This window comes from Cricetulus griseus, chromosome 2, assembly GCF_003668045.3.
Source record: "Cricetulus griseus strain 17A/GY chromosome 2, alternate assembly CriGri-PICRH-1.0, whole genome shotgun sequence".
NCBI classification, from domain to species: domain Eukaryota; kingdom Metazoa; phylum Chordata; class Mammalia; order Rodentia; family Cricetidae; genus Cricetulus; species Cricetulus griseus.
Window position 1 is genome coordinate 176,182,412 of NC_048595.1, and position 13,655 is coordinate 176,196,066.

At 45.1% G+C, this 13,655-nt stretch overlaps 1 protein-coding gene across 1 annotated transcript in view; it reads right to left on the reverse strand.

Annotated features, from left to right (window-relative positions):
* Positions 1-13,124, reverse strand: part of Apcdd1 (APC down-regulated 1) — a 31,473-nt gene extending 18,349 nt beyond the window's left edge. The window contains exons 1-2 of the mRNA XM_027402768.2: positions 12,692-13,124; positions 820-1,003 (exon numbers count right to left, since the gene is read on the reverse strand). Of these exons, the coding sequence (XP_027258569.1) occupies positions 820-1,003; positions 12,692-12,749 (242 nt within the window). The 5' untranslated portion in view covers positions 12,750-13,124. The remainder of the gene's footprint in view (positions 1-819; positions 1,004-12,691) is intronic.
* Positions 13,125-13,655: the final 531 nt, after the last annotated feature.

Sequence of the window (13,655 nt, forward strand, 5' to 3'; positions counted from 1 at the left end):
TAATAAATGACCATTTTCAGGTTATAATTTTAGATTTTAAATTCATATGCAAAGAATTTATCACAGCTATATTAAGAGACCCATTTTTAGAAACAAAATCTCAATGTCATTATTTTATAGAATTTGTTTTGTCCTACATCCATACGTGTTTGGTTATTTCCCCCACAGTCTCTGGAGGCTGCTATCCATATCCCAGGAATCGTGTGTAGGGTGGAATCATCAGATCCTAGTTAGTCTTGTAAATGCTCAACAATTTAATGGGTAGAAAAAAAAAATCACTGATCTGCCTCTAGGCTATTTTTAAAAGCTCTAATGGAAGATAAGCCAGAGCTCAAACTGGGATTAATCTCAGCTTCACAACACAGCAAAGAATCTAAGAACTGGCTAGTGGAGGCAGCTCTTAACTTACTCCCAGCACCCTGAAGCCCTAGATTAAGTTACCAGAAGATGGCGAGAATATTTAGACCATAAGAAGCTTTGCAGTCATGTTTCAGGATAGGTGAAACACAGACGCTTAGTTTCACTTGCTAATGGTTTCTCTTTATACGTAAGTGGTCCCATAGAGTTCAGTAAACAAGGATCTATTCACTCATACTGTGTAGCTAGCAGTGCTATGATACCATTGCTGCTTTTGGTGAAAGATTTCTATAGCTCTTAGCTCTATTTGCTTAACCAACCACAATTTCCAAGAATTGCCTGATTCTCAGTCACTGTATGTTACACAAAGCCAGCAACTAAACCCACCAGACCAGAGGGTCTTCCTAAGAACCCCACTCCCAGACTGCTCTCTCCCCTTCCTGTCTCAAGTCCAGTTCTTACCCTGTGGACACCCAGTGGCCTTCGATGGTTGGGGGCATCTGCACAGTGATCCGTGCACCATTGTGGAGATGCTTGAGCATATGATGGCACTGTGACTCCTTGAAAGCCCTCCAGGCACTTTTCTCTAAGGACCGAGGATGTGATCTGCTGTCTGGATGAAGGAGGGCAGAACCCTCTCCCAGCCCTGAAAAACAAGAGCAGGAAGTAAACAAAAGAGACAGCAGCAGGTGCTAGTTAGGTGGACAGTTGGGTCTCTATCTGGGAGTGGCTGTAGTGGCAAAAGCATGCTTACTCCAGCAGGCTGAACACAGTGCTCACTCTCTCAGAATTCCCATGCCAAAGTGGGGGACACTCTTGGAGATAATTTCCCAGGTGGAAAACAGAGGCCTGTGAGAATCAGAGCCTAGCTTGCTTGGGGCCACCCAGCTAGTTCCCTGAAAAGTCAGACAGAGTTCAGGTACATTTACCTCTGTTTTCTTGCATTTTCACAAGCACCTGGGTGGTAGAGCCTTAAATGGACCTTACAAGGTCAATTCTGAGAGGCATGATCTAGTGGTTCTCAACCTTCCTAATGCTGCAACCCTTTAATACAGTTGCTCATGCTGTGGCGATCCCAACCACAAAATTATTTTTGTGGCCACTTTATAACTGTGATTTTGCTACTGTTATGAATTATAATGTAAATATCTGTTTCCTGATGGTCTTAGGCAACCCCTGTGAAAGGGTTGTTCCACCCTCCAAAGGAGTCTTGACCCACAGGTTGAGAAACACTGTTCCAGAGGCACTGAAAAAGAAGATGTGGAGTTGAAGGGGGTACATATCAAGAAGGATGCCTTTACAAGCTGACATATTTAGGTGAGTTGAAAAAGCAACGACATTAACATCAGTGAAAACATAGCCTGGAAGATGTGGAAAAAGAAGGGGCCAGGGGACAGCTCTGAAACTCCTGTCTGGGATCTGCTCCTTGGCTAGCCTCCCATATGCTTATACTGAGTCACATATTTTCTGGCCACCACAGACTCCAAATGCATGCCCTTGTTATAGTTTGTCTAAAAGTTTATGATTTAGAATCTTGGCTTTCAGATTTTATGTTAAGAGATGGCTTTTAAGAGGTAAAGTCCAATAGGTGGTATCAAGGCCATTATGGGTGCCACCATTAAAACCTGCAAGCTGTGCATATTCAGATATCGGTGGGGATGGGATGAATTCTCAGTGTATATTCCCAGAAGTTAGAAGACGTATGTCTCTATATGAGCTCTAGGGTTCCCTCCGTAAAACGCAGCACTGTTGGCAGAGCAACTGCTTCTACTCATTAGCACTATTCACAGTTGGGAGACCACAGGCAGAGGGACCTGTGGGCACGATTCAACTAACAAAAACCTGAGTGAGAGATTCTTGACCTAAGTTGATGGTGATATGTCATGCTTTCAATGTGGAATTTCTCCTTGCAGGCTTATCGATTGATATGATTGTTCCCTAGCTGGTGGCATTATTTTGGGAAGTTGTGGAACCTTCAGGAGGTAGAGCTTAGCAGGGAAAAGTAAGTCACTGGGGACAGGCATTGCAAGGCTATAGCCTGATCCCTGGTGCCATTGCCCTCTCTGCTCTCTGGCCCCTGTCACATGCTCCCACCACTATGAACTGCATTACTCTACCCTGCCTTCCCCGCCATGATTGAGGGAAACTCTCTGAAGGAAGGAGACAGAATAAAAGTATTCTCCATTGCTGTTGTCAGATATTGTGGTCACAGTGAGGCAAAAGTTACTAGTACATGTGGTATTCAATCTAAGGCCCAGACCACTCTTTTGGCCTGAACTGCTTGCAGGCAATAATAAAAATGGGTAACTGTTGTCTATTTACAGTCATAGTTATGAAGCAAGGGCTTCCATTTCTAGGTTTTCCTGGAGGGAAGGTGTTTCCTCCAGTGATGCAGCAATGCTCCTAGCATCACTTCCCAACTCACATGTACTCTCCCAGATGGATGACCTGGGCAACAGAGGAAGAAGCAAGCTTGCTGAACTCAAGACATTGCTTTCTTTCCCAAATCAGCCCATTAACAAAATAGCACACACACACACACACACACACACACACACACACACACACACACACACAGAGAGAGAGAGAGAGAGAGAGAGGGGGGGGGAGGGAGAGAGGGAGGGAGAGAGAGCAGAGACAGATTAAGGACCCTGCCCCCCTACTGTTGTTCAGATGTGGCACTGGGCCAGGTAGGAAACCTGACCAGTCAGTAGTGAACTGCTGGCAACTCTGTGATAGACACCATCTACACTATGTGTGCTCAGGGAGTATTTATCACAATTCTGATCATTCAGTCCCTATTTGTCTGACATCCACATTGATCTGTCATTTGGTTGTGAACTAATATAGAGGACAAAAGTGCCATTCATCATACTTCCATCAACTCTAACAGTTATAATTATTCTAAGGACACTGAACATTCCTGCATGTCCCTTGTTAGGCAATCAAAGAACGAAATGTAATACAATCTGCTATCTGGTGGATCAATAATATGATCAATTATAACATGGCTAGCTTCAAATAGATCTTAGTTAAAGTCCTAAGGCATGAGAGCTGGAGAGGATTCTATTTGAAATGTGACTCTAGCATTCAATAAAAATGTCAACATCTCGGTGATGACCAAATTATGTTCTAAAATTTGATTTGCAAACTACTTTGCACTCTATGAATGCTTTCTCTTAAACTCCTGGCTAATAAAAGCCAGGAGTGCAAGAGATGGGGGCCAAGTCGCCTGAGCTGGGCACTTTGAGTTTAAAACTAGATTTGCTGCTTGCAGGATTTTATTCAACCCAAGACTTCAATGGTGGTTGAGATGCATCATTATTTTATTACCAGCAACAAAACACTTGCATTTAACAATGACATATGCTTCAACAATGACCCTGAATCATTCACAAGTAGCCTCAGATGGCTTCGACATTCATCTGTACAAAGAGATTTGGAACTTCCCTGGCCTTTGGTGGCAAATATTTGTTCTTCATGCATCTTGGTCACAAAACACAAACACAGCGTTATGTTTTTGTGGGTATCCTCACTTTGAAGCCACCAAGACATGTTGGGTGAGAAAATATGGAATTGCAGTTATTCTTCCCACGATAAATATTTGCTCCACTGAGGGACAAACTAACACCCCTTTCCTCTCTTGTAAGACCTGTTTACCCTTTACAGTGGTTTTCTTCTCAGGCTCAGAGAGTCATTTATCAGCAGGGTATAGAGACAAAGCATGCATGCTGACTCAATAGTTTTCTCTGTTGATTTTCAAAACCAACCTACTTACAACTAAACTCAAAACAAGGAGTACAAGACACACACACACACACACACACACACACACACACACACACACACACACAGGAAACAAGGGTGGGAGAAAGAGGAATACTTCTCTCTAAGTCACCACAGTCAAAAACAATGTCATGGATCAGGACTCTAGTTCAGTGGCAGAGCCCACCACTCTTCCTGACAAATACCTATGGACAAAAGACAATGTGACTCTCATCAGTGGTAAGATGCACACTCACCACAAAGATCTTAAAGTAGAAAAAAGGCACGGAATGCATCTTACAATTGGTGAAATATACTTTATGTTGATGAACTCACAGAAATGATTCAACCTCTCTAAGCTTCACCCCACTTGTGTGTAATGAGCAGACAATGCTGCTCCTCTTTGGCTTGGTCTAATTTTAACACAGTGCATTTCATGCACTGTTAGCACTACTATTCCAGGTAATAATAACACTCTTAAGCCAATCTCAAAATCTTTCTCCTAACAAAACAGTTAAAACAATGGTGGTTTAGAGCTGGCCTCCCTAGGAGCTCTGAGGAGGACCAAATACTCAGACTCAAGCCTGTGCTGGCAGCCATCGTCCTATGATGATCCTGAAAAAGAAGAGAGAAAACCCTGGGGCTGGCAGCCAGCATCTTATAATGATTCCAAAGAAGAGAACAGGGAGTGCAACACATAGCACCAGGCACATGGTTGTTGACAAGTTCTGCTCAGCTTAACAAAAACTTATTAACTGTTCGAGTGCTTTAGAGTGAGGAAATACAAGTATGAATTAAGGTAAGTTTTGTTGACTTGGAGGTCTGAATAGGAAATGGGCAGAGATGACTTTAGGGGGGTCTGGGAATAAAGACAGGGGCTCAAAGGTAGAGGCAGGAGTGATGGTTAGTAATTAGATGGGTCATTTAAAAGAATGGACTCATGCAGGGAAAGAAAGCTATAGTTGTATTTTTAGTCAGTGGTGAAAGAAGTAAAATCCATTATGCAAATATTTGGAAAGTAGGAAACAATTTCCAGCCTACTATGCGTTTGGTTCTTGGTCATGAACACAGCTTAGCAACCTGGTCCTGAGTTTAGCCAGAGAACAGATGATCAGCAGGTGAAGACTCAACAGGTGTGACAGTGAATTTATAGGATGTGTGTGCCTGTGCGTTAATAGCTGTATAAATTTATTTCCCAATGTTATAACAAGCTACCTGAGGCTAGAAAAAATTAATTAAGTTTATTTTTGAATATAGAGTATAGCATTGACTTTTGCTTGGCTCCGCTGGGGGCTGTGGCTGTGCTGGCTCATAGCATGCTTGATGGCATTGTGATGGGAATACACTCAAGAACAGGTAGGGGGGCTGGAGAGATGGCTCAGAGGTTAAGAGCAGTGGCTGCTGTTCCAGAGGTCCTGAGTTCAATTCCCAGCAACCACATGACAGCTCACAACCATCTGTAATGGGATCTAGTGCCCTCTTCTGGCCTGCAGAGATACATGCAGACAGAACACTGTAAACATAATAAATAAATCTAAAAAAAAAAACAACAACAAACAAACAAACAAAAAAACAAAAAAAAAAAGAACAGGTAGGAGGTCCAAGAGATCTGTTACAGCTACTTGCTTTTGAAAGAATGTGACTCACTCCCTGAGACCAGCATTAATTCTCTCCAAGGGCAATGCCTCTAGTGACTTAATCCCTTCCCATTAGACCTCACCTACAGGTCCACCCAGGGTGGGCAATCCTAGGGACAGATCAAACTCAGAGCTTTGTACATGCTAAGCAAGTACTTGATTACTGAGCATCCCATCCTCAGCCCTCTTCTCACTTTTTTTACACAGTCTCACTAAGTTGCTCATCTGTCCTTGAACTCACTCCATAGTTCAAGTTGCCTTGATCTTTGGAGCCTTCAAGAAACTGTGATTATAGACATGTACCAACACAGCCTGGCTTAGGCTTCATCTTTTAAAGGTCCACTACCTGACATAGCCACACAGCTTCCTACACATGAACCTTTCAGGGGCAGACCATGTCTTAAGTCTACTATTGTCTGTCTTCTTTCTCCTTGTAGGTTGGTAAAATCATCTCCAGCTTATGTGAAAAACATGGACAGCCTTCTTTCTAGTGTTATTTCTATTTAAGGTCTAGGATCAGAAGAAGTACATCTGATGTACCCATTTCAGTTTTGGGAGAAGCTAAAGCCAATATCCTTACACCTTACCACTTCTTTTTCAAGGGGTAGCCTTGAGGGGTCAGTCAAGGAGACCAGCCTTAGACTTCTGGTCAACCCAGGGGTATTCATGGTCACATACCATTTGACTTCTCATGTTGTCTCATTTGGCCAATCACTAGTTACCACTTAGGCATGGGGACACTGAGGGAAATTTCTGAACAGTTGGCCAGAGTGACCAGTGACAGGGAAACTCCCGTTACTATTCCCAGTCCAGGAGAAATCTGAGTTAGTCAGTCACCCAACAACTTCTCCAGAAAATGATCTCAAGCATGGCCTGGACCCAAATAAAATCATTATGGCAAAAGGGTGTTTTCTTTTGAGGGAATATGAGGGCAGGAGTAATGTGGAAGTCTGTAAGGAAACTGTTCACCTATGGAAAACAAATTAAGTTCTGTGAGGCTAAGCATTTATAGATTACCACTTTCTGAATATTACACAGATCCTGGAATCCTGTAAGGACTTCTCAGATGTGTGTATGGGGGCAGATGCATTCGTGACAACACTCCCAAAGGTGGGTGAGTTACTGCACCCAGGAATCTTGGATTCTGCTGTGATTGTATCCACCAGCATACTCACGGCCATCTGCTACTCAGTAAGAATACCCAACACCAGCAACTGAGACCCAGATTTGCTTGGATAAGAGGAAAGCATAAGGTCTACTTTTACACTGAAGTTTGTGTTCCAAATAATGAGCCTAAGTGCCCAGCTGTTTACATCACTTGACAGCCTAGGTAATGCTCTTGGAAAGTGGTACCCAGCAGAGTTTTCAAAAGGATGAAGGTGGGACTTCTACACACACACACACACACACACACACACACACACACACACCTTCCTTCCTAGATCCATGGTGCTCTCAGGAGAAAGCCAGGCTACTGAGAAACCAAAGAAGACCTATGAAGAGATGGGAAGGGAAGGAGGCAGTGTTCACCTTCTGAGAGACAACATTCATTTACTCAACAAAGGGCTAAATAACAACCATGTGTTTGGTTCTTATGCAAAGTCTACTGTTGAATTGTGGAAGGTATATGGGTCCAAATCCTTGAGTTCTCAATAACATTTAAAGAACTAAATTATCTAGACAGGTTTATTATGTAGACTGACTGGGAAGTAGAATCCTCTAAACTATTTTTTTAAAGATAAGACAATGCAAAATTCACCAGAAAACAATACTTTTCAAGCACACTTGGGACTGAACTAATTTTTGGTCAGACCAGTCTCCTGAGACGTATCCTTAATACTTACAATGTAATTTTAAAAAGTAAATAAATGCAATATCAACACATTAGCAATATTGTCACTGAGCGGAGGGTTTTTTGAAGGATCCTTTTCTCAAAACTCATTTTGCAGCTTTCCCTACTTTACATAATGTGTGTGCCTAGATAATCAGAGGGGTGCAGTATCTCAAGTCAGCACTAGCACTGATATAGAAAATGAGACTGATTAGCTTAACTACAGGTAATTACTTAGCCATGAAATCGCCCTGCCCAATTAAACGAGCAGTCATTACTGTAAAGCACGCTTTGAAGTGGATACGGGGAGATAAGCTCCAGCACAGCTCTCTGGTCCTGGAATAAGAGCTTGCATGCTGCAGATGGTAGCATGGCTGAACACCATTCAGGCCCTGGTGCACACCACACACTTGCTTTTAGTTCCAAGTTTCTCTCCAATGACAAACAAAAATAGAAAGAAATGCTTATACTACACGTTGAACTGAGATGGCTCAAGTCCTCTTTATGTATATGGTGTGTGTGTGTGTGTGTGTGTGTGTGTGTGTGTTTGTGTGTGTTTGTGTACCACATATAAATGATATATGCTTGTGCAGCATATATGTATGTGTATGACATATGGGTATGACATGTTTGGTATGTATTTATAATACATGTTTGTGTGTGGTGTTTGTGGTGTAGATGGGTGATGTTTGTGTGTATATCATAGACAGCTATATCTGTATCACCTATACATGTGTGGGTATGTGTGTCTATTTGTGTATGATATGAACTTTGTGCTGTATATGGTGTGTGTGTACAATATATATGTGTTTTATATGAATGAAGCATGTTTGTGGGGGCACGTATGCATACTATATATGGTGTACATATGCATGTGATACTTGTGGTGTGTGTGTATTTGTGTGGGACATGTGTAGGATTCCCAAAAGCAGACTAGTACAATGACTCACAGCAGGTCACCCTCCTGGATCTGGGTTCTCTGAGTCATTTCTTCATACCACTAGATATTCCTCAGGAATTCTCAAGAAAAGGGGAAGCCCCTCCTCAGCCCTTGCACCCAGTAAACAGTGACACACACACACACACACAGGCAGTGGACTCACAGATAAACCTTTTGAACAATGGCTAGCTGAATGAATAAAACTGGAGGGCACTTACAGAACAGAATACACTTACTGGTGTCTCACACAGATCCTTTCTCATAATTAGATATCTACCACTCCATGTTCCAGAATAATTAACCCTGAAGCTGGGGAGAATCCAGGAATAGCCTTCATGCATACACTCACGACACAGTGTATGCACTGCACCGGGTCCTGGCAGATGGTGGCAGGGCTTTTCCTAAGTGTCCTGTGTGATCTCTGCAGACCTGCTGAAGGCACATCTGCTCCATGTGCCCCGTACGTCTACACATCATCACCGCCATGCCAGCTCCTGTCCCTGCTCTTAAATGTTTAATGTTTCACTTTGACGGTATCAGTTGTCATGTGTTCCCTAAACAGTATGCAGCCGCATGGTCGCGTCACCCACCAGTGTTGAGTGCTTTTATCTTTTAGGGGGAAAGGATGCGCACGACCATCATACAACTCCTCAGCCACATGTGGTGCAAGTCAGTCTATTTAGCGAAAGCATATTAAACATCTGTCCAAGGTCCTTGCCCCCTACTGTGTACAAATAAGTTATGATCCTTTTCAAGATTCTATCTGATGACAAAGAGGGGAGAGGACAGGGAAGAAAATGTTTTGTTAGTGAAATGGCATTTTGAATGGAGCATTTGTGCTCCATTTAAATGTTTTCGTGAAGTTCATTGTTTAAGCACTGATTTGGCAATTGGCAGTTTTTAAAAGTGCACTCCCCTCCCTGTCTGTGTATGTGTGTAAGTTCACGTGGGTATATTCTGGCGTGTGAATGCCAGAGAACAACCTCAAGTGTCAAGCCTCAGACACAATCTACCACTTTTTTTTTCTTCTCTTAGACAGGCTCTCACTGGCCCACTACTCCAGGAGACTAGCCAGGCTGATCAGGAATATGTCTGCTTCCACTGTCCCAGCACTGGGATTGTAAGTATGCTTATGCAGGTTCTGGGGATCAAATGCAGGTCAGAATGCTTGTAAGGCAATCCCTTTACCAACTGAGCCTTTGCCTCAGCCCCTAAACATCTGATAGAATAAGCTAAATCAAAGGGAGGAATTACAAAGGTCTCTGAGAAGTCAAAGGAGCCTACCAAGGTAAACAGTGTTTGAGAAGCAACCACCATCTCCCATCATCTGCTCCCCTGCGGAAGCGTGCTGGCTGTACTATCTGTCAGTGTGGCCCACTTATTCTCCACACCTTTGTTCATCTGTGTCTAGGGCTGTGTCTGTGTCTGTGTCTCTAAAATTCGACATGTGAACCTAACTGCCTTTTCATCTAAGCAAAGAACACGGTGATAATGGATAGCTGCCAGCTGTGCACCTTTGTGACACTCAAGAGGTTTTATTTGGATTACGGAGTGCAGTTGTTTGCAGAATCTGAGGGGGAGGAAAGCAGACTGACGGGCACACTCCTATGCACACTTTGAACTTGGGTCTCAGCTACATTTATAGTTGTATAAAAGAGTAAAAGCCAAAAGCCCCGGGTCCCGTGAGAGCTAATTTACTCTCTGATAGGATTTGGGGGTGATTTATGACTTCTAATGAATTGAAATCGAAGTGGCTACAGAACTGAACAAACACTGTGTTTTTCTCATTGACCTCACTTATCCATGCAGCAAATCTATACACACAGTCTAAAATGTATTAAAGTTTCTATAAGTACATTTACAGTCATTCAACACTTGCTTTTATCTACAAAAATTGCTTTCATAATCAAATGGTATCACATGGTTAGCAAATCATGCCTACATATCAGGAAAGAAATAATTAACCCATTCGAAGTATACTTGAGCAGGCTCTAGCTTTTGCTACAGAACTTTCTAGAAGCCTATAAAACCCCTACCTCTTAAATGGTACAGCTCACCAAGCCACTGTCTTGGGTTAAGTTGATTAATACCTCTTGTCTGTTAAAATTCTTCGATCACGTAAAAATTGGGGCAGGGAAGGATTTCAAATCTTTTCTGGTGCCTTATACTATCCGTACTAGTTATGGCCAACCTTTCTTAGGCCATAAGCATTTGCAACTTGAATAACTACTCCTTGCCTTTGCTTCTTGTGCCAAATCTCCCCCCGCCCCCCTGCGCCCTCCCCACCAAGCAAATCTTTGGGCAATGTTGCTTAAGTAATTGCATCACTGCAATCAAAATGTGAAGCTGCATTACTTTCTTTTGTGATGGTTTATCCAGGTTGTCCAATTAAGCTTTTCAAATTTCCCTTTTTCTCTTCAGTTTCCGTCATAAACACACATGCATGCTCTCTGGCCCTGATCCCATTCACAGCTCATGCTGCCTCTTGCAGTTACTCCCTCTGTCTTGTTCATCTCCTGGCACCACTTGGGAGACTTCCCCAGATCCCAAGGAGTAATCAGACTCCTGACTTAAATGTGGGAGATTTCTGGCTACATTGAACCAAATGATACACTTGAACACACGAGCTCTTGATATCTACCAGCTATTCCTACCCCAGTTGGATTGCTAAGTAGGCATATCATTACAGCCTGTTTCTCAAGAGGGAAAGGGGGCTCAGAGTGGGGCCACAGTGTATTTGTGAAGATGGTCCCTGAAGCTCAACCGGCAATGATTTCATGCAAAGTGGCCTATGGATGTGAAACTTTTAAGTAACTCTTCATTTGACAGTACTACTATCTTTTTCCACAGACATTACAACAGATTTTTTTCTAAACAACAGGGCAATTTTGTCTGTTTCATCCTGTCTTTTTTCTTGTGTGTGTGGCAGCTGCTGTTTGATCTGCTCATTGGCTCTGATTTGTTTCATGTTTCAGCCAAAGATTAAAACTGCTCTGTAATTCTAAGCAGATGGGCCTAGAAGTCCAACCCTATAATTATACCTTCTCTCTTTTGCCCTGGAACTGCAAGCGTTCCATACTGACTTTTAAGACTCTGGGATGGCTGGGGCTCAGTATACACCTTGGCAATCAGTTGGGCAGGCAGGTTCACAAAGCCTTAGGGGGAACTTCGAAAGCTGTAGCCGCAGGACTGAAAAGAAAATAGCACCCCAGAAGCCTGTAGCTCCCTTCCCTTCCCTAGATTCTCGGGGCTGGGGGCGTCCCCACAGTCCTGGCCCCCACAAGGCCAGCTGCAAGTTTGGGTGTCTTCAGTTGTTGTTAAGAAAGGAGCGCAGTGAAGTCACTTGGCTGAAATTTCAGGTGTCTGACCACTGCCCTGGACAACAGAACAACCAAACCACTGCCAGTCACAATTATCAACCACCTGTCATAAAGCATGCCTTGTCCACCCCAATGCAATTGTCATATTTTGCACTGTGCAGTTTCTCGAACTCCTTTCAAGCGCAGATGTCTGGCTTAGGTTTTTCTACAGCCTGGAGAACCAGCGCAAAGCAGCAACACAGGAATGCTCGATCCCACACCCCCACAAGGGATCCAGGCTTGCAGTTCCTTCAGTCTGGCTTTCAGGACACCCGCTACTAAGAATCCCCTAGCGCCCAGAGAACTCAGCAGCACACTAAGCTTCAATGAGGAGCCAACGTACAGGCAGACTACAAACACTGGTCCTCAGACGGCAGACAAACACCCGTGAGACGTGTCCTCACTATAAACTACTACAGCTTTCTCTTTACAGTCTCATAAAGGCCAGGACCTCACCGAGAGCCCCTGCTGCGCTCTGACAGCGGTGGAAAAGGGACCGCAACGCCTGCGATTTCATGACAGTTTACAGCTGGAAAGGCCCACAGAGTGGATAAAAAAGTTTTCCCTCAGCCGTGCAGCTACGGATGTGAGAGATAAAATATGTCTGGGTGAGGTTCGCATCCTTCCAGAAAGAACACTGCAGTAGCAAAATCCACTGTAGGCGCCACTGGGGGAAGGGGCTCTACGCACCCACTGGATTGGGCAAACGGGCACACTGTGTCCTCAGCGACGGAACGCAACTCCCTTCGTAGTCTGCGGCCGTTGGGAAGACGCGATCCCCCCAACCCAACCCAGTACTCACCATGCAACAGGAGGGCTGGGAATAGATATCCAAGCAGGATGCGGAGCACACGAGACATCTCCGGGCTCCTCCAGGCCTCGCTGTCGTCCGTCTCGGTCCCCTCCGCGCGCGCTCGCAGACCGCTCCGGTACCGGGCGCGCTCGGCTCCTCGGCCGTAGCCCCCGGCGGGCGCCCGCCAGGCCCGGCCTCAAGCGGCGGCGCGCCCCATACCCGGTGGGCGCAGCGCGGGACTGCGGGGCGCGCGCTCCCTCGGCGCCGTCGGGCCCGGGTCCGCGCGGGGTTCCGGACCTCAGCCCGGCCTCTCCGCGTTCCGCCCCGGTCCCTTGGCTTCCAGCCCCACTCCCGAGGCCCGCCCCGGCGTGCACAGCTCGGAGATGCAGTGGCTGCTACTGCCGCCGCGGCAGAGTCTCTTCATATTTGCAGAGCGCCGCGAAAGTCTCGGAGGCGGGCCCGGAGAGGGGCGGGGTAGTGGTGCGACCACGCCCCACATCCCGCCCTTTCGCCTGCTCTTCTAGGCCTCCCGCCCTCCTGCGGGCTCCTAGCCTCTCCTCCGCCTACTTGCTATCTCCTCCCACTCATTTCCCACTTCCTCCGGGGCTCCTGCCCTTTAACCTCCACTCTCCTCCCTCAAGAGCCCGCCTTTCCCCTCTGCCTGGGCGCACCTCCACCTCTTCACCCCCCTTTCTTCTTTTCTGCTCCCTTACTGCCCACTCTGTGAATGCTGGGACCCTTGAACTAGGGACGGGAATTTCACCTTATAACTAGGAAGGCAATACAGTGTACCACTCATCCTCATGGCCTCCAACCTGGACAGCTCTGGTCCATTCCCTTCCATATAACTTGTAGAAGGCATCTGTAAAGGAGTGATGAGGAGGGTCTTTAGGTCTTAGGTTTTCAGTGGATTCTCAGAGAGGCGGGCTTTAAAACATTGGGGGCTGGGTGTGATCTTGAATGCGAACTTAAC